Source organism: Spea bombifrons, chromosome 7 (assembly GCF_027358695.1).
Source record: "Spea bombifrons isolate aSpeBom1 chromosome 7, aSpeBom1.2.pri, whole genome shotgun sequence".
In the NCBI taxonomy this organism is placed as follows: Eukaryota; Metazoa; Chordata; class Amphibia; order Anura; family Pelobatidae; genus Spea; species Spea bombifrons.
In genome coordinates, this window is record NC_071093.1 from 1015441 (window position 1) to 1035000 (window position 19560).

Genomic DNA, 19560 nt, shown 5'->3' on the forward strand with positions numbered 1-19560 from the left:
CTGGCTATTTAATGGATTTTAATCCCCTGTTAGATTTGGGCCAGGAAAGCAGATGAGGGCATCACAGGTAAATATGGTACACTGGCATGGAGCACATGGTACCTATTGGCACTTTTCCCTAATTTTAAGCATGCGGTGGGTATTTGACTGTTCCAGTCTGAAGGCCCCGGTAAATGTCTGTCTCCTGCTGTGTGCATTTAGGGGTACACCGTATAGCGAGTGCCTGACCGGCTCTTACGCCCTCAGCTCATCCCATTCTTTTGTTTCCCTACGATGCCTGTAAATATTTTGCCCTTACTAAAAATGGTCTCCGCTAGTTGTTCCGCCCCTCACAAGATGGCCATGGTTGCTGTGGTGACGCCCTGTCTAGCTCCCCTGTCTCTCTATGGTGGGGGTGTCCGCGCCTGCGCAGTGACGGCTCCATTCAGCAGAGAGCGCAGCCGGGGCGGGGAGTCGAGCGGCCAGACGGGCGCAGTCATCGGGATGCACCGGGGCTAAGAGGCGTGATACGCAGCCGGGACACATGCAGCCAGACCCTCCAGGTAACTAGACCCCCGCCGCTGCCCTACAACTGAGGGGAAACAGCTCGGACTCTCCCCTTCCCCTACCCACCCCAGGGCCGGGACGGGCCTAGCCTGCAGCCTGTGTTGTGACCAGACAGTCCGACTGGACGAGAAAGGGCACCAGGGACAACACTAGGGGCATGTGTGCTGCCAGGGTGGGGCCTGCTGCCAGCTGTGGTTCCCCGGGAGAGGGGAGGGGAGATTGCTGTGTCAGCCATGGTGGGGGAGGGAATGCAGAATAAGGGGTGCAGTGCCAGTCAGTGAGAGGGGTGTCAGGGGATGCCAAGCCCGGGTAAATGAGGCTGTAGCAGCCACTGAGGGGGTTGCAGCCATTGAGAGATTTGGAGGGGTTCCACCATGACTGGTGTTGGAGGGGCCCTGCCTGCCATGGCATCAGAAGCAACACAAAACATGAGAGCAGATCGGTGCCAGCTGTGCCGTACGGTGTTAATGTGGGTGCAGTGTTTCCCGGGATGCGCGTCCGACGCCTGTTGTGCTTGTTGCACGGTGTGGTGGGGCAGAATTGCTAGTGCTTTCCTTAGAAGGGGGTATTTGTCTGGGGGTGTGATTGCCGGTCAGTGCCCGTTATGCCAGGATGAGGTGGGCAGTATTAGGGGTTGGGGTAAAATGTGCCAAGGTAATGGGGGAGTAACTGCGCTTAAAGACCTGGAACCGGGTGAGGGGGCATCATCAGCTGTGCCAACCAAGCAGTACTTTGTTTTGTTTTTTTACATGCGTGGTATCAGAGTTTTCACGGTCATTCTATTCGGTTTGGTTCTCGGTTCCGTGGAGTTGCCGGCCAGGCCTGCAGATTAGACAGTAGGCCTCACGTTAATCGCTGCGGCTAGTGTGTCGCTTACACCCTCCATTCATACGCATCGTCTTTAACTCCTCTGTGCAGTCTGTGTGTGTGTGTGTGTGTGTTGGTGTCAGTGTGTGTGTATGTTAGTGTGTGTCAGTGTGTGTCAGTGTGTGTGTATGTTAGTGTGTATGTGCGTGTCAGTGTGTGTGTATGTCAGTGTGTGTGTTGGTGTCAGTGTGTGTGTAATCCTGCTAGTGATCAGTGTAAATATTTCTGTAACACATTTAGCACAGTGTTGATGTGTGTGTTGGTGTCAGTGTGTATGTGTGTTGGTGTATGTTGTGTGTGTGTGTGTGTGTTGGTGTCAGTGTGTGTGTGTGTGTTGGTGTCAGTGTGTGTGTGTTGATGTTAGTGTGTGTCAGTGTGTGTGTATGTTAGTGTGTATGTGCGTGTCAGTGTGTGTGTGTGTTGGTGTCAGTGTGTGTGTAATCCTGCTAGTGATCAGTGTAAATATTTCTGTAACACATTTAGCACAGTGCTGATGTTGATGTGTGTGTTGGTGTCAGTGTGTGTGTGTTGGTGTATGTTGTGTGTGTTGGTGTCAGTGTGTGTGTGTGTGTGTTGGTGTCAGTGTGTGTGAATGTGTGTGTGTTGGTGTCAGTGTGTAATTGCTCCATTAATAAAGGTTTTATGGAGACATCAAAGCGAGTGATTGCTGTTATGTCACCGTTTACAGCTGGCTTTGGCCGCACTCACTTTTGAAGAGTTGACTTTTGGGGTGTTTGTGTCTCAGACTTCGTTTTGGGATCAGTCACTCTGGCTGCGTTTTGTCATTTAAACTCCGCGTAACGAAGGGATACGGTCCGTATTTTCGGATTTGCCCCGTTATAAATCGCTCGGCCATCCAGCTGTTTGTGGGTTAAAGAAGCCGAGGGCAGTCCTGCTTCCCGAGCGAGCGCCGTATTGATCGCTTGCGCTGATGTCATGTATCTGATTGGAACGGTGATCGCATGCACTGATACCCCCGGGGGGGCAGATTCCTTCCTCCTTAAGCCTCCGCTGCCGGTTTTGTCTTCGTGGAGTTATTTGGATGTCGCTGGCACTTTATTCACTACGTAAATCCGTTAACACCGCGGCGATTCCAAACTCACTCATTTCTTACGCAGCCAAACATAAGAAACATAGAAATTGCTGCAGCCGTGCGCCTGCTGAGCGTCGGGATTCATTCCGGACTCTGTCGAGGAGATGTATCCGCAGTCCGGGGGTCCGTCACCCACCCATAGTCTTGTATGATTTTCAATGCATTATTTCATCTTCCCGTTAATTTCTGTAACCATTATCTGCTTATTTTTTATCTTCACAAATAACTTTAGTGGCGCTTGAAGCGATAAAGGAATCGGATATCCCAGAATGAGCTGGGCCGTCCAGTATTTATATACACGCAAGCATTCAAACATTTGGGGTCACTTAGACATGTAACATGAAATCCAGTGCAGACGGGGTTAATGCTGTAAATGACTATTGTAGCTGGAAACGGCTGGTTTTAATGGAATCTTTATCAGTCCCATCACTCCTGTGTTCCAATGGCCCTTTATCAGTCCCATCACTCCTGTGTTCCAATGGCCCTTTATCACTCCCATCACTCCTGTGTTCCAATGGCCCTTTATCACTCCCATCACTCCTGTGTTCCAATGGCCCTTTATCACTCCCATCACTCCTGTGTTCCAATGGCCCTTTATCACTCCCATCACTCCTGTGTTCCAATGGCACGTTGTGTTCGCTGATCCAAGTTTAAAAGGATAATTGTTGGTTAGAAACCCTTTTGTAATTATGTGACCCCAAACTTTTGAACGGCTGTGTGTATTATATATATATAAATATATCTCCTGCCGGCTCCGTGCTGCGCTGTTCTGTTAGTACGTATTGTTCAGCGCGTTCAGCTGGATTCGGCTGTTTAATGCGGCGCGGCACAGAATCACCGCTTTCTTCCGGCTGCTTCTCTGGTGTCGCCCTGACGAGCCTGGAAAGAGTGCATCCCGCGGCGCTCAGACGCTTCACCTTTAGCGACACGCAGGCGACGGCGGCCCGTGGAGAGGAGCGGCTGTCGTTATGCGGATGTGTTTTCTTGTGACACTTTCACCTCGCTCCCTTCAGGCACTTCTGCTGTTGCACGTTTGGTGAGCTGTCCGAGTGGGCCGGAAGTCAGGAGGAAGTTGGGCTGCTATCTGCTCGGAGCCGGGAGAACGGCATCGCTCGGTGCGGACGTCGTTCTCCAAGTAAAGCGGGCCAGCGGCCCCGGCTTCCTCGGGGTTAAATAGTCCAAGATACACCGGGGCGCCTGGGGCTTATCTCCTGTTATCCTCTGGAGTTTTGTGGCTCTGCCGCAGCAGCAGCACCCGGTGCACGGCCCTCGCACGGCTCCCTCGAGGAGTCCTCTAGGATTAGTGCAAAAGCTGATTCACCAGGGAGGATTAATTAGGCCGCGGCTCTTCCTATTAATTGTAAGACCGGATTTCTTGGGTCTCCTCCGGCCGTAGCCTGCGGGTGATGAGCTGAATGCGAACGGCAGCGCGAGGGTTAAAACGCGTTTCCCGGTGGAAATAAAAGTGTCGCTTTTTGTTTCGCTTTAAGAATCTCATTCATCTGGTTTTATTTGTCAGAACACGCAGTTTTTGGCACCGGCGCCGTGGCTTTAAGCCATGAAGTTTGCTGCGTGACATCATCGCCTTCCTTCGCGTTTCTTTGGTGTTTCTCGCACATTTCTCGTTCTTGGGGCGCACAGCTGATTTCACGCCTTATCTTTATTCGGTGATGGGGGGGGGCGGGCTCATTATTATTGTTTTATATAGCGCCATCATGTTCCGTAGCGCTGTACAAGGGGTAGACGGGACATAACAAGCAGTATATAACGTAACAAAAACAGGTGAGGAGAGCCCTGCGCACAGGAGCTTACACTCTAGAGGATCATCCCTTCTGCTGATGATTTCGGGGGCTGTCTCTGTATTGCGTTGAGATTTATTTTTTATGTTATTTATATTGGGGTTTTTTTGCACTCTTTTAGCAGTTTAAAGGACTCCAGTATTTGTGAAAATGAATAAGAATTTCTCCAGAGCTCGGAAACCTGGGAGTTTTTTAAATGAATGAGTGATTCCATCCTAACGTTACTCTGATGCCCCGGTGGCCCTCACCCCGCCCCGGTGGCCCTCACCCCGCCCCGGTGGCCCTCACCCCGCCCCGGTGGCCCTCACCCCGCCCCTGTATTCTCTGTTTCTCTGTGTATTTCTGTATGTGTGACTTTGCCTTGGTTTCTCCGCAGGCCGTTCTGCCGAGCGATGTTCCTCTGGACCGGTGGTTTAACGCTTCGCTGCCTCGCCCCTCTGCTGCATATTTAAATCCGACTTTTAATACCCCCCCAGCTGCTCGGCAGACACATGGTGAATTGCTGTCATTCTCAGAATTGCATCTCCGAAGGCCGATCCCTCCTCAGCATTTCTCAAGCAGGACACGACGACCCCTTCGCTGACGACCCCTTCGCTGACGACCCCTTGGCTGCCGTGATCTGGGACTTGCTGCCCCCGGAGTGTTGTGTTTCGCGGTCGGTGCCGGTCCCCCACCCCCCCAGCCATGGAGCAGGGAATGGATTACTGGTTGGCGCAGATACAGCAGAAGGATGTTGGGAAGCGGCTTCAGATCGGGCCGGACATGATCGACTACCTGTCTGACCGGCAGAAGTCCGCGGACCTGGAGCACGACCAGACGTTACTCGATCGCATGGTCGACGGCCTCGCCACGTCCTGGGTGAACTCCAGCAATTACAAGGTACGATCCCACCCAAAAAATACAGAATGTCCACCGAACAAAAGGGTCCTCATAAAGTAGAACCCCTGGAAACATTCTGTTCTGGAAACATCTCGGCGTCGTTATATTTTCTCTTCTTGGTTTTGCTGTCGTCGCATTAGGCGCAGACACCGGAATTCTGTCAATGAACGAGCGCCTAACGGAAAGGCTGCGGCCCGACCGCCCCCCCACGCATACGCCCCACGCATACGCCCCACGCATACGCCCCCCGCGGGGTTTTATTATCGGGAAGCAGAGGTTCTGCCGTTAATGCCGCATTCATAGAACCCGGGGATAGCGACCCTGTTCTTGTTAGCTACGGTTATGCGCTTCTGATCCGTCCGGCGGTTTTTTGAAACGCTGCCGCGCGGTTTGCTTTGTTTCGGTGCCAGCGAATGATTTGGGATAACGAGGTTATTATTTAGTGAGAAGTTGTTACACTGCAGCCTTTATTATAAAGGATTTATTATAAAGAATCGCATGTAGCAGGAATTTCTCTTTCTGGTCCAGTAATGTTTAATTTACTGACTCGCTCCTCTCGTAACGCAGCGGGGTACCACGCGCTGACACTGGCGGGGCCGATATCCTACACTAAAGATGTACCTGTGCTTAGACAGCAACGCCCATCACTCTAAACCAACGCAAATCTCAGACAGTAAACGATTAGGGATCCAAGCGAAACCCACGTAAGGTGTTTGGATCTCGGCCTCCGGCTCCCGGTCCTGATTAACCTGGAATACATTTATAGCACCGATAATTCTGATCTCCGGCCTGTGTGTCCGAGGGTGATGAGAGTGCTGTGCGCACGAGGAGCGTGACAGTCACTGATCCATAAAGCGATCAGCCGCTTGCAAAAATCAAGTCTGACGAAGTTCCCAGACTAGTTCTGTTCCTTTAAACGTCGTCGCCGGGACCTGTAAATCTTGCGCGGCCGCAGCCGGTTTTTAAGGTTTATGATGGTGTTTTCCAGCTGCTGGAGTTGTTCGGACGCGTCCCTCTGACGCAGGCACTTCTTCTCTGCACGGAGTGTTAGCCCACCAGCCGAGTTTCACCTTTTGGGCTCGGCCCTTGCTGGGAAAACATGTACCCGTGTCGGCCCTTCTGAATGAATGATGAAGTGAGAGCTGAAACCAGACTCTCCTGTTGGTGAATAGACGGCTGTGCGTGATGTGTGTGACAGTCCACGCGCTTTATATCCCATGCAGGCGATACGATTATTTATCGCAGGGAATTGCTCCCGGCCCACGGGGTGGCCCCAGCGATCGGTTCCGGTTCTGTATCGTTTGCTAGTGAAGTGTGCTTTGTTTATGCTGATTTGGGTTATTTTAGCCTCCCTGTAATTATTTTTTGCTAGAATGAGTTTTTTGCAGCACCCGCGATTATGCGAAGCGTCATCTTTAATTGTCTGCGTTGTGATTGGCTGAGAGTGGAATTAAGTGATTCACCTAAACGTTAAATAGGAGCTTATAGAACGATGGGTGGGACCCGACCGCCGGTGTCCCTAAACCGGGGCCCGGCCCTCGCGCCCTTTAATCTTTTGGTCTTTTTTTGTTTGTTAAATCTTGCGTCTGTGTTTGTTCTCGAATTGTATTCGTTAGATTGTTGTTGCTGTTTGGATGTTTGGCCTGTTTTGGCGTGTGTGCGTGTATATATACTGTGTGTGTGCGTGAATATAGCGTGTATATAGTGTGTGTGCGTGTATATACCGTGTGTATATGTGTATATATATATATATATATATATATATATATATATATATATATATATATATATATATATATATATATATATATATATATATATATATATATATATATATATATATATATATATTACAGCCGCCTGATGTTTTCGCGGAGAAAGAATGGAAGTATTTATGATGCGACGTTCTGCTCGTGGAGTTGGCCCCTCGCGGACGGGCTTTGGGGCGATGAGAATGTTTCTGCGTCTCTGGTGGGCGATTCCCATGAATACGGTTTGTGTGTTTGGTCTTTCTGTTCCTCCAGCACAGGCCGGTCCTTGTTCTGCAGACCGCCGGCTTCCTTCGTACCTGGAGCCCCCGACAGATTGTTAGTTCAGCTCCGGCATTTAGAAGGTTTTTTAACCATTGCTGTGCTGGAGTGCTGTCAGCCTTACGCTCGGAAGCTGGTGAGATCTGGGGGTGCAGGTGGGTGCCATGCGACTGCCCTTTCAGCGCATGGCGCTCCAATGGTTAATGCCCCAGTCAGGCGTGATGTAACACGTCAGGCGTGATGTAACACGTTGCAACTCAATGATGTAAACGTTAGATGCTGATAAACTCACTTAAACAAAACTGAAAACATGTTTTAAACAAAAAATGTACGTTCTGTTCCAACTGGTGGTCTGTCTTAAAGGGACAGGAGCTGCTTTTAAACCCAGAAGCTCTTCCTTTACAGCATTCCTTGAAATCAGGTGTCTTATAACGTGTAAGCGTCGTCGTCATGCGCGGCTTAGAGCCAGCAGCTTTACATTCATCCATTTGCGCCTCTAGCTGGCACGGGTCTGTTTTCAGGTTTTTAAAGGTTTGCATGAGGTTGTAACTATTAGAGTGTTTACTTTTGAATGGCTCGTTTGTTTAGAGCTCTTTTTCTGTTATACAAACCAATACGGAGCCTCTAAACCGCAGGATCTACTTATACAGAGACGGTGCATCTGGATCCTTTTATAGAATATGCGCGTCTGTGTAAAAGCTCCGCCGTTTCTGATGCGTTCTAATGGAATTATTTATTATAAGCAGGGGCCGCAGGGGCCGCGGACACCGATCGTGTTGTTTTCATGCTACACGTTTGCAGTCAGACAGGCGTGTATCCGTGTTACACGCATTTACCTGCATTTCAGGTTGCTTTATCTGTCACGCCGCATACTTCACATAGCAAATAAAAAGCGGCCGTCGCGAGCTCTTCCCTCGCTGTAATTGCCACATAGGATCCGTCTCGCCTGCAGGTATTTGGGGCGGAAGGACGCGCTCGCGTATGTTTAATCGCAGGGCGGGCGCCTTGTCGCTGCAACCCTTGGGCTTTGGTCTGAGAAACGACTGTCCGGAAACGACCGTCACCCGGGTATTAGGGACCCTCGTGCGCCGTGAGCGTCGCCGGATGTGGATTTCTGTGGTCAGCCCGTGGCTAACAACGCAGGGTTAAAGTAAAATTTTTATATAAATGTAGCTTTTTTTTTTTTTAGAAACACTGCGCATGTTCAGAACGAACACGCGTGTTCTGTCCCCATACAGTTCTGTCTGTGATCTTATTCTTCTGTTAGGCAGACTTGGCTGGGGTATTCTGTTACTGCGCGTATCTTACAGAAACTGCTTTAGCCCCTGCTACCATCGCTGTCAGTCATGTGACGTTTTGGGTGACTTTCCCGGGGCAGACACCGCACTGAGCTGATGCTTTATGGCGATGCTAATGAAGTCCCTTCCTCCATAGACTTTCATTAGTCAGCGAGTCTGGTTGGGTGATTAAGACTGAGGCATTCTATTATGATAAGGCTTCTGAGTGTTTGTCTTGTACGGGGCTGCACAGCTTCAGTCCTCTAGGACCACAAACTAACCGCAATTCTTGGATATCCCGGCTTAAAAACAGACAACTTAATTAAAAATTCATCAAACCACGCGTTTTCAGGACGGGACACACAGAATTTCCGGCCCGTTTTAACCCTTTGAGGCCTGGATTCTTGCTGTAGGAGATTAGTAATGGGCTTGGCTTGCGTTGTATTTTGTGAAGTCGTTTAACCGGCAGGGATTTGCTTCGTTTGCGGGAAATGTCTGCTAAGTGATGAAATCGCTGGTTTTATGTGCAGTTTGTGCTGCGCCGGCCGGCGGAGGAATATTCTGCCGCCTGTAACCCGCGGAGCGGCTGTGAGAGTGACTGCGGCTGTGAGAGTGACTGCGGCTGTGAGAGTGACTGCGGCTGTGAGAGTGACTGCGGCTGTGAGAGTGACTGCGGCTGTGAGAGTGACTGCGGCTGTGAGAGTGACTGCGGCTGTGAGAGCGACTGCGGCTGTGAGAGCGACTGCGGCTGTGAGAGCGACTGCGGCTGTGAGAGCGACTGCGGCTGTGAGAGCGACTGCGGCTGTGAGAGCGACTGCGGCTGTGAGAGCGACTGCGGCTGTGAGAGCGACTGCGGCTGTGAGAGCGACTGCGGCCGCGTGCCCCGGGAGTGACTTTCCACCCGGCTATTTAAAGAGCGCCATGTGCTCGGCCCGTAGCGGCGGCCGCCAACCGCAATCCATCTGCTCAACGGTGAATGGGACAGATGGAAGAACGAAGGGCCGACGACTTGTTACCAAACTAATCGCGGCGTTAGATCCCGGGGGCCGCTGTGCCGTATCACACCGGACGATACACCGAGTAGGCGGTCTGTGTGACTACGGGGCAACTTTAATACAAAACTTGAGGAAAAAAAAAGTCTTGTCGCTATAGCAACTGGTGGAATAGCAGGCGTTTGCTATTGGTTACCGTGGTCACAAGCTTTGGAAAGTTAGCGTACTCATTTACTGACCAGACACAGGGACATAGAAGGGGTTAAACTGACATTACTTAACCCTTTAGTGCCAGGTTATCTTTCAGTGCCGGCGGTGAATGATCGGTTAATTCAGTGAGCGCTGAAGTATCAGATAATACCGTGGTGTTTTTCCACCCCGAAGCTGTCGGTGTTGTCCGTCGTCCGAGGTGGGGCTATTGCTGAGGCTGCGGACGACCTGCCGGTCCTGTCCCGGAGGAATGTGTGAAATGCCAATAAATCTCCGTTTATTGCTCACGTCTTGTGCCGCGGTCGCCGCGCGTTTCCTGCCGTCTATTATTATTGTTTTTATATCGCAGCACCGACATGTTCCGTAGCGCTGTACAACGGGTAAAGTCATATATAACATAACCATTCAACCTAAAACAAGGAGTAAGGAGGGCCCTGCGCACAGGAGCTTACAATCTAGAGATCTGCTACTATTTATTTATTTTTTTGTTCTGTCGCCCGCTTTTTTTCGCTTTTGGTTACGAAACAAGTTAGAAAAACATTTAAAGATTAACATCCGGGAGGAGTTTGGAGGCACGGAGCGAAATCCTCCCATCAAACGCATAAGTGGAGGATAAAGTACAGAAAGCGGAGCCGGGGGTAGACGGGGTCTCCGCGGCGTTGCTGTGCGTGGTCCTGCGCGTTCCCCCAGCCGGTGCGGGGGGCCGCAGTAAGACTGATCGGGAGACGTTTACGGGGTTAACGTTGCTTTTGGAATCTTGTTATCAGGGCATTTTCTTTGGGTGGAAACAGATCCCTTCCGTTCATCGGATGAAAGCCGAGCTCTTCCTGCGGGGAAACGAATTAGCGTGTGGGGTTAAAGGGAGTGGATTGCGCCGCCTCCCAGGGAGAGGTGTTTGCGCTCCGGCTCTGAAATCCTTTGTGATGCAGAAGAGTCATTGTTTGGGCGACAGTAACACCCTATTTATCATCCGGGGTCAGCGATCTGTCCTTACTCCTCGTTTACATTTCATGTTTATCTGCAGCAGGGTTTCCTGGCCTTGTTGGCCCTTCCTTAACTCTTTGTGTGCTGGGAGGGAAGCTTTTCATGGTTTTCTGTTTAAAAATAAACCGCTCCAGTCTGCTGGATAAAACTAACAGCCCCCGGCAATCAGCCTTATCCGGCGAGCCCTTTAACTGATAACAGGCTGGGGGGAAATGACTTAATGAGTTTATTTGGGGGACGCAGGAGATTCAGGGCAATGTGTTCACCGTGATAACTAGAAAGGCGCTGCTTTCCTGTGTGCTGCATTTCGCTGTTACCTCCGCCCGGCTTATTCCAAAGGAGGAGAAAAGATAGAAGAAGAGCCCGGAATCTAAAACCAGAGGATTAGATAGAATGGAAGGAAGTTTTACTTTACTGACAGGGTGGTAGATAAGTGGTACAGCCTCCCAGCAGAAGTGGTAGAGGGTAATACAGTGAGGGGATTAAACATGCATGGGATAGACATACGGCTCCTGAATCTAAGACGAGACCAACGACTGATTAAGGTTTGAGTGACCAGACGGGGGCCGGTGGGGGACGATCTGCAGGCAGCTTTCAGGTTCTAGTCGGTCTCCCCATTAAGTTATCTCTTCCCTATTGTTGCTGCTGATTGGCCCCTTGAGTACTTTGGCTTAGGCAGCCGCTGTTCCCTGCATTTCTTTGCCCCGCTGTCTGTTGGGGGTATCACTGCTGACCACCAGACCCCCAAACCGCCCACCAAGATTACCGTTCCCTGCACATACTCGGCACTGGATCACGTGATTGGGAATGTTGGGGGTTAAGGTGCAGTGGGGAGGGGGTGATATCGGTTTTAATGTCTTATTTATTGAGTGCGATCTCGTTAGCGCTCCTGTTATTTGGCTCTCGCTTCGGTAGACGGATCCTCATACGATGGATTGTTCAGCAAGGTCACCTTTCTGATCTGAAAGCCAATCGTCGGCCGGCAGCGGAACCCGTCCCATAGCCCCCCCCCCGGGAATGTCCAGAAGATTTTTATTTTTCTGATCTTTAAACGCCTCCTTTATGTTCAATGAAATATCCGTCTGTGCGTTACTTTGTAATGTGTCCTTCCTTCTGGGCTGAGTCCTGCACCGGTTTTAAAATGTTACATTTCAAAGCTACAAAGAATAAACCGGTTGCATCATCAATAATATTGAGTTTCTTTCCAAATAAAACGAATATTTGCAGCAATCACTACGGCAACCTGTGTGTTGTCCTTGCTGAATGCATCACTTTTACAGCTTTGCACCAGAATTGGTTCTAAGCACAAGAGACCGAGAAATATCGCAACACGGCTCTGCATATTCATTAAAGTGCTGCGCGTCATTGGTTGTTAAGGGGTTAAAGTGCTGCACGTCACAGTGGTGTGTTGGTGCCGACCCGGTGCAGCCACATAGTGAGAGCGAGTATCTGCTCAGTCTGGGTAAGTCGGAGCTGGAGCTCGATTCGGTTTCTGGTTTTCTTACATCCGGCTTTTCGCTGCCGGGGAGCTGCCGGGTCGGTGCTGCCCCCTCCTGGACCAATCGCTAACTGCAAGTCCAAAACGGCCTGCTTTTCCAAATAAAGGAACGTTTTTAGCTCAAAAAAAGATGCTTAGATTTAATTTTATTAGCGGTTTATATCGTGTGTTACATGTTGGAGCCTCAGGGAATACCTGCGTTTGTAGAAACAGGTGTGCAGGACCCCGTCGCCTGTCTGCGCCCCGCCGTCGCCTGTCTGCGCCCCGCCGTCGCCTGTCTGCGCCCCGCCGTCGCCTGTCTGCGCCCCGCCGTCGCCTGTCTGCGCCCCGCCGTCGCCTGTCTGCGCCCCGCCGTCGCCTGTCTGCGCCCCGCCGTCGCCTGTAGCTTGTCCCTTTTAAAGGGAGATAGATGTTTCCTACTGAACCCCCATTTACCCGGGTTTTTATTTATTAAAAGTGGATTTGCTGCAGGCGATATATTCAGCATCTACTGCATCCTTTATTATAAGCTGCCCTCCGTCTTGTCTTTCAAACCCCGGCGCCAATTAATGTAAGTTGGTAGTAAGGAGATAAGAGGCTCTGAAATAATCTCTCAGCAAAGATCTCCTAGAATCTCAGTGTTCAAAGGGGGGGGGCTCCAAACGGCTCAGCCCCCCAACAGAAACAGATCTCCGAGAACCCCGTTCCACTGGGGCGTTTCAGTGTCCAAAAATCAACGTACGAAGCGCCATTCCTGGGGCCAGTCCGTTGCTGGTGTCATAAAAATGATCCCTTACCCCCCAGCCATAGACTTCACCCCCAGTGCCATAAGGTAGGGTATTTTAAGGGACCAGCGGGCTACAGAAGAACCTCGGGCATCAAATCACCCGCTTGCCCTCGCTACCGATTAATTTCTAAAGCTGCGTTACGCTAAATGAAACAATGACAGCTCCGGCATCCACAGATTATACGCGAAATAAACAGCGGCTTCTACTTTTATCTGAACGATAATAGATTTTCTATCTTTTATAACACAAATATGGGGGTTCCAAAAATTGCACCGTTGCCAGTGTTTGCACACCAGTGATGCGTTAGTGTTGCTTGTGGCGTCAGCAGGACCGCCCTCGCTACTCGCTCATTGGCCGATCGCTCACCCCAAGACAAGGATGGTTAGAGAGGGAAAGGCCTGGATTTCGGGGTAGGATTCCTGGATTTTGTCTCAGTGAGGGTGAGCGGAGTGTGCGAGATAACGGCTCATAGAACGTTTCATTTAACCGCCTCGGCCTCGGACTGGGGACCTCCGGCCTTCCGATTGATACAAAACTGAAATTATTCTTTATCGTATGTTTGGTTTAAGAGAAAAACGAGAGCCCACGATGCATTTCACTTCGCATAATTTGCATATTGGTACCTAAAATATCTGCTACGTTTGAGTTTTATTTAAAGACGTCTCGTGTAAAATATTGGAATCCTGATAAAATATGCATTTAAGGCTGTAAAGCAATGAAGTGGTTGTTTCCTGTTATTCTATTAAAGGCAGTCATGTGATATCGGTAGCCGCCTCCCACTCCCAAACCTCACCGAGCCGGTTGCTTTATGGCAGCGCTTGCTTGGCGTCTTCCTCATAAATTTTCTTTTTATTGGAGTCCTTGCATTATTTTTAGACCAAAACTTCTAAAGATGCAAATGTATTCAAAGGAGTTTATTCAGTTAGAGGGGCTTTGTGGTTTTTAACTCCTTCATGTCACTTCGTTATGAAGGGTCAATGCTGAGTCCTCTATCTAGAAGTGCTGAGCTGGCCCAGTATAATGTATAATTCAATGCATTTTGGGTAAATTGGGGAAATGTTACTGAGTTCCCTACACATTATACAGGGTGTCTTGCTGACTTAATTATACATTACGCAGTCAAACTAAGCTGAAGCTCACTAGGGTTGGCCCTTCATAATGTATAGTAAAGTCAGAGTAAAACTGCGCCCTATTTAATGAATAAACCCCAAACCGTCCTGCAGCTCAATGCCTGCGTGAACGTCTCCCGCTGCTTCGGGCGCAGAAATATCTGTAAGAAGCGCGTTTATAAAGGAAATACAGATAGGAAGAGATTTATGATTGTTTATAAATAAGGTAATTTGCTACATTGTAACATCGCAAGCAGTCCGGCTCTGCAGCGCCACCTGGTGTCTCATTCAAGAAGCTTTGGTCACAATCTTTTTTTCACCGTATCGTTGGTGGAAATGGTTCCAAAAATTGCACCATTGCCAGTGTTTGCACACTAGTGATGCGTGAGTGTTGTGATTGGTGTCAGCAGGACTGCCCTCACTATGCGTTCATTGAACAGTCGCTCACCCCAAGAGAAGGATGGTTGGTGACTGTCACTGTGCCAAACTCAGAGGTAAAAACCGGCGGCCCCTCCTTGTTACGGTGACCGGTAATCCCGCCGCTGTCTGTAATATAAATGTTACCGGACTGTTTCTGTAGGAGCAGCGGTTGTGTAATGTTTGTAACGGGGTTTTACAATTTTTGTTGTTGTTGCTGCTCAATGGAAAAGTCACATTACCCATGATGCCATGCGCCACCTAGCTGCTACAATTTGCATGTCATTTACATATGTGCAGCCTCAGCATGTTGGATGTATTGCTCACAGCCGCCCTATTTTTATTTCGTGTTTATTTTTGTTTTATTTATATTTTATTATTATTATTAAAACATAAAATTGTAACTTATGCTCCCAGGACTTGTTTTCAAAAATAAATAAAACTGATTTATGTTACTGGGAAAAAACCATTTCTACGTCGGTAAATAAATAAAGTGTAAAACCCATGCGCTGTGATGGCTGACGGACGGCGTTTCTGTTCGGCGTTTCAGGTCGCGTTGATCGGAATGGATATTTTGTCGGCTCTCGTCTCCCGTTTGCAGGACAGATTCAGGACGCAGATCGGCACAGGTAACGTGGCAGGGCAGACGCCGGCATGCGCCGAGAGAGCGTGCACTCCGCCATCACCCAGGCTGGATGTAAACAATTAACATTAATCTGCGGCTTTAATAAAAGCAATGGGGTCTATGTTTAACCCTTAAAGTGCTAGTCGGAGGGAGGGGGTTATTCTGGAAAGGGGTTGCTCCTGGGGTATCACGGATTCTGATTTTTTTTTCAGTGCTGCCCAGTTTAATGGATCGTTTGGGCGATGCCAAGGACTCTGTTCGCGAGCAGGATCAGAGCCTGCTTCTAAAGATCATGGAGCAAGCGAGTAATCCCCAGGTACGCTCATTGGGGGGCCGCGCATGTGATGAGAGAATCCCGTCTGTCCTGACTCCCTGTCAGTTCCAGTATGTATGTAATGATGGGGCGATCAGGCATAAAAACCCGGAACCTGCCGGCAGATCGGCCCCATTCGGCCCCCATCTAGTCTCCAGTTTCTTTCATTGGTCTCGCTTAGATTCAGGAGCCATATGCCTAACCCATGCGTGTTTAAATCCCCTGATTGTATTAGCCCCTGCCACTTCTGCTGGGTGGCAGTTTAGTCATCTCAGACGCATGAGATTACATGTCATGGTACCGCGTGTATGAATGGAACCGCGTGGGCTACGATGAGGCTGTCTTTAGATGTCACCGGGAGATCTGTATCCCGGTTTAATGATCTCTCACCTGTTTGTAGTACGTTTGGGATCGGATGCTGGGAGGATTCAAACACAAGAATTTCCGCACACGGGAAGGCGTCTGTCTCTGCCTCATCGCCACGCTTAACACGTGAGTCCTGAAATGATCCCGATCCACGAATCAGGCTTTTCATTTGTAACATTTTATTTAAGATTATTTCCTCCTCTCTTTATACAGATACGGGGCCCAGGGTCTGACACTGAGCAAGATTGTACCTCATATATGTAACCTGCTGGGAGACCCCAATAGTCAGGTGAGAGCGCAGAACGTGAAACGGCATCCGCGTGTGGGGTCACGGCATCCGCGTGTGGGGTCACGGTATCCGCGTGTAAGTCACGGTATCCGCGTGTGGGGTCACGGTGTATGTTTTATCCATGGCTCTGGGTTTACGCTTCTGCAGAAATCCCCATTAAAAGCTGATCTACCGGTATTATTATTAAGTCTGCGGTTCCCTCTGTTGGTCACTAACGGTACTGCACAGAAAGACTTCACAGGGGTCCCAGATTTGCAGCATTGCTTGTTCTCATATGTATATTTTGGGGCAATATTCATAAGTTTGGGGACAAACTGTTAATGTTTTTTTTAAACTGTTTTCTTGTCTATGGAGGTCACAATAGATTAGTTAGATTTACCCATACATGGAAAATATACAGAGCCTGCCCTTGAGTTTACTGTAGTCTTATGCTGGGCTCGTGAGCTTACAATCAAATTCTGTGTTATGCCCTGAGAATATCAGATGAAAGACGCACAGGATTTTTGCTGCTAATAATGAAAATTATTATTTTTTTTCCATGGGAGGTATATTTACGCGCCGCCGCTGCTGTTCTTTTATTTGTAAAGTTGAGTCGTTCGATGCAGAGAGGGGGCCGCCTGCGTGACTCTATGAACCGGAATATTTTATTTTAGAGATTTATCTTGTTCTGAAAGTTCGTTCTTCTTTAGCGAACGTTTGCTTTGGACAGAACGCGTAAGCAATAGCCGAGCGATGATATTTTTATAGATAAGCGGAGTCCGTGAATTCTGCTTAAAAAATAACATTTGCTATTTCTGGCCTAACCTTCCTTCTGTTGCTCTTTACATCGAAGCGCGAATTGTGTTGCCAAAGTTGTCCCGGGAATTCCCAAGGCCTTTGGCTGGGTCACGCGTTCCCAGAGATACATTGTATTCATTTTTTGTCATTTATTTGTTTTTTGTGTGTTTTCTGCAGGTCCGCGACGCAGCAATAAACTGCTTGGTAGAAATTTATAGACACGTCGGGGAACGCGTGAGAGCCGACCTCAGCAAGAAGGGTCTGCCCCAGTCCCGGTGAGTACGTTGCCTCTTATCCCAGGTGTGCGTTTTCGGCGGTGTATATGCGGTTTGTGTATAATTTAACTAAAAATGTACGTTCAAATGTTTGGGGTCACCCGGCTGTTTTCGTGGAAAACAAGGAAATTTCTGGCTGTAACATAATTACAAAATGGTTTTCTAACCATTAATTAGGAGTGATGGGAGTGATAAAGGGCCATTGGAACACAGGAGTGATGGGAGTGATAAAGGGCCGTTGGAACACAGGAGTGATGGGAGTGATAAAGGGCCGTTGGAACACAGGAGTGATGGGAGTGATAAAGGGCCGTTGGAACACAGGAGTGATGGGAGTGATAAAGGGCCATTGGAACACAGGAGTGATGGGAGTGATAAAGGGCCGTTGGAACACAGGAGTGATGGGAGTGATAAAGGGCCATTGGAACACAGGAGTGATGGGAGTGATAAAGGGCTGTTGGAACACAGGAGTGATAAAACAAGGAAATTTCTAAGTGACTCCGTTTAATACAATTATTAGGGACACCGTGGCTTGTAGGCTCTGCGAGTGACGACCCCCCCTTTTTTTTTTCTTTCAGGTTGAATGTGATTTTCACCAAATTTGACGACGTACAGAAATCTGGAACCATGATCCAGACCTCGCTCGGTATGTAGAGTGTGCTGCGTGTAACGTGTGCTGCGTGTAACGTGTGCTCCGTGTAACGTGTGCTCCGTGTAACGTGTTGTGTGCGGACAGGGCGCGTCATTTGAAATGAATCCCTCTCTTTCGTATTTGCTGGGATTTCGCCTCGTCGCTCAGTTCCCCCGAAGGACTCTTTTACCGGGGGTTGCCGGTTTGTTTTGCTGCTGATTAGGTTCTTGCGCCGCTGTTTGTTCGGATGCGGCGTCTCCGTCGATAATCATTAATCCGGCGATCCGACGTCCCAGAGGAAGCTACAATAAATGAACTTATTAACGGCGTCAGAGGGCATGGCGTGTAAACGCAGCTAAAACTACAAACCTGTCCTCTGGCGTTTAGCCTCGTGTCAGGAATAACGCGCTGAGCGACGTCTGTCGTGGTTCCAGCTCCGAGAGAATCGTCCGATACAAAGAAATGTGACGGCCATTAAACAATAAAGCTTTCTGCGGGGAACAAAATCTCCTTGGGTTCCGGTTACTTTTTTGGCAAATCCCGACCCCTTCCCCCCACGCCGGGGGTTAACTGAACTCCGCAGCGCGGACGGCCCTGAGTTACTGCCAAGCCCGTCTATCAGCTTATCAAATCCCCCCTGCTTGAATACAGATGTGTTTTTAAAGATGTAACGATAACCTGATTTGTATCGAATATTGTACAATTCCGAACCTGCTGGCAGATCGGCCCCCGGCGGCCCCCGTCTAGTCGCCGGCTCCCCTGCTGTTAAGACTCAAACCTAAATCAGTCGTCTTAGATTCAGGAGCCGTATGTCTATCCCATGCCTGTTTAATCCCCTCACTGTATTACCCTCTACCGCTTCTGCTAGGAGGCTGTTCTTCTTATCTACCCCCCTTTAAAAAGCCATTACCCTGACACGTGTGATGAAATATTCAAAAGCAGTGAAATCTGCTGTGCGTTTAGCAGGAACGTAGCCCCCGGCCTCGCTCGCGCCTGCGCTGGTCGTCGTGTCGCTCCCCGGGGGACGTCAGCTCTCATATGCTGATCCTGTGATGTCCGCTGGATGCCGGACATCTCAGTGACTTTTTTGTCTGGCTGCGCGTGCTGAGAGTTGGATACAGGGGATGCTGAGGAAGATTTTTTGCCGGAGGATCTGCGCCCGTAAGAGCTAAAGGGTTAACATCCGCGGAGCTGCCCTCCGTCAGCCGTCAGTGAACGGGGTTTGTCCTTTCAGGGGCAGAGGGGCCGACGGCTCCCAGTGTATTAGAGGCGACCCGGGTTTAACTCCGTGTGTGCCGGGAAGGTTGTCACCCAGGGGTGAATGGGCGGAAATGTTTTTGGCTGAGCGACGGCCGTAAACTGAAATTAGGCTTTTTGAGGTTAAATTGGCATTTTTTTTTACATTTCTGTATTGTGCTATATCCTGAGGAGCGTGGCGGGGCGGTGGGCCGGCTGGCAGACCCTCCGGAGACGCAATGACACGCGTGGAACCGTCCAGCCTCTGACGTGTCCCTTTCTCTACAGATAAGAACTTCGATGATGAGGACTCGGTCGATAGTAACAGGCCTTCGTCCGCCAGCTCGTCTACATCGTCCAAGGCGCCGCCTGCCGCACGGAGGGTGGTGAACGTGGCGCCTGCCCGCCGACCGGGCACCTCGACTCTCACCAAGGCAGGAGGCGAGTATTCCAGGGGTTCGGGGTTACGTCTCTGCAGCGATAGGCCTGTTACATGAATATACGAGCGCCTGAGACCGCCGGGGGGCTTCAGAGCCTTCGCTGTGTCTGAATGCCCTCGGTAAGGGGCTTCGCGGCTCTGCTA

The 19560-nt window shown here is 49.7% G+C and overlaps 1 protein-coding gene and 2 non-coding genes across 10 annotated transcripts in view; 1 reads left to right on the forward strand and 2 right to left on the reverse strand.

Moving 5' to 3' along the window:
• Positions 1-430: 430 nt before the first annotated feature.
• CLASP1 (cytoplasmic linker associated protein 1) overlaps positions 431-19560 on the forward strand; it is a 49870-nt gene continuing 30740 nt past the window's right edge. For all 8 annotated transcript variants that reach the window (XM_053471907.1, XM_053471909.1, XM_053471911.1 and 5 more), the window contains exons 1-9: positions 431-542; positions 4682-5184; positions 15019-15097; positions 15306-15409; positions 15807-15898; positions 15986-16061; positions 17016-17113; positions 17689-17756; positions 19266-19418. In XM_053471907.1, coding sequence (XP_053327882.1) covers positions 4990-5184; positions 15019-15097; positions 15306-15409; positions 15807-15898; positions 15986-16061; positions 17016-17113; positions 17689-17756; positions 19266-19418 — 865 coding nt within the window. In that variant the 5' untranslated portion in view covers positions 431-542; positions 4682-4989. The remainder of the gene's footprint in view (positions 543-4681; positions 5185-15018; positions 15098-15305; positions 15410-15806; positions 15899-15985; positions 16062-17015; positions 17114-17688; positions 17757-19265; positions 19419-19560) is intronic.
• LOC128502510 (U4atac minor spliceosomal RNA) lies at positions 13199-13325 on the reverse strand. The gene has a single exon (XR_008355140.1). It is a non-coding gene; the product is annotated as a U4atac minor spliceosomal RNA (small nuclear RNA).
• On the reverse strand, positions 14390-14516 carry LOC128502509 (U4atac minor spliceosomal RNA). Its single transcript, XR_008355139.1, has one exon. It is a non-coding gene; the product is annotated as a U4atac minor spliceosomal RNA (small nuclear RNA).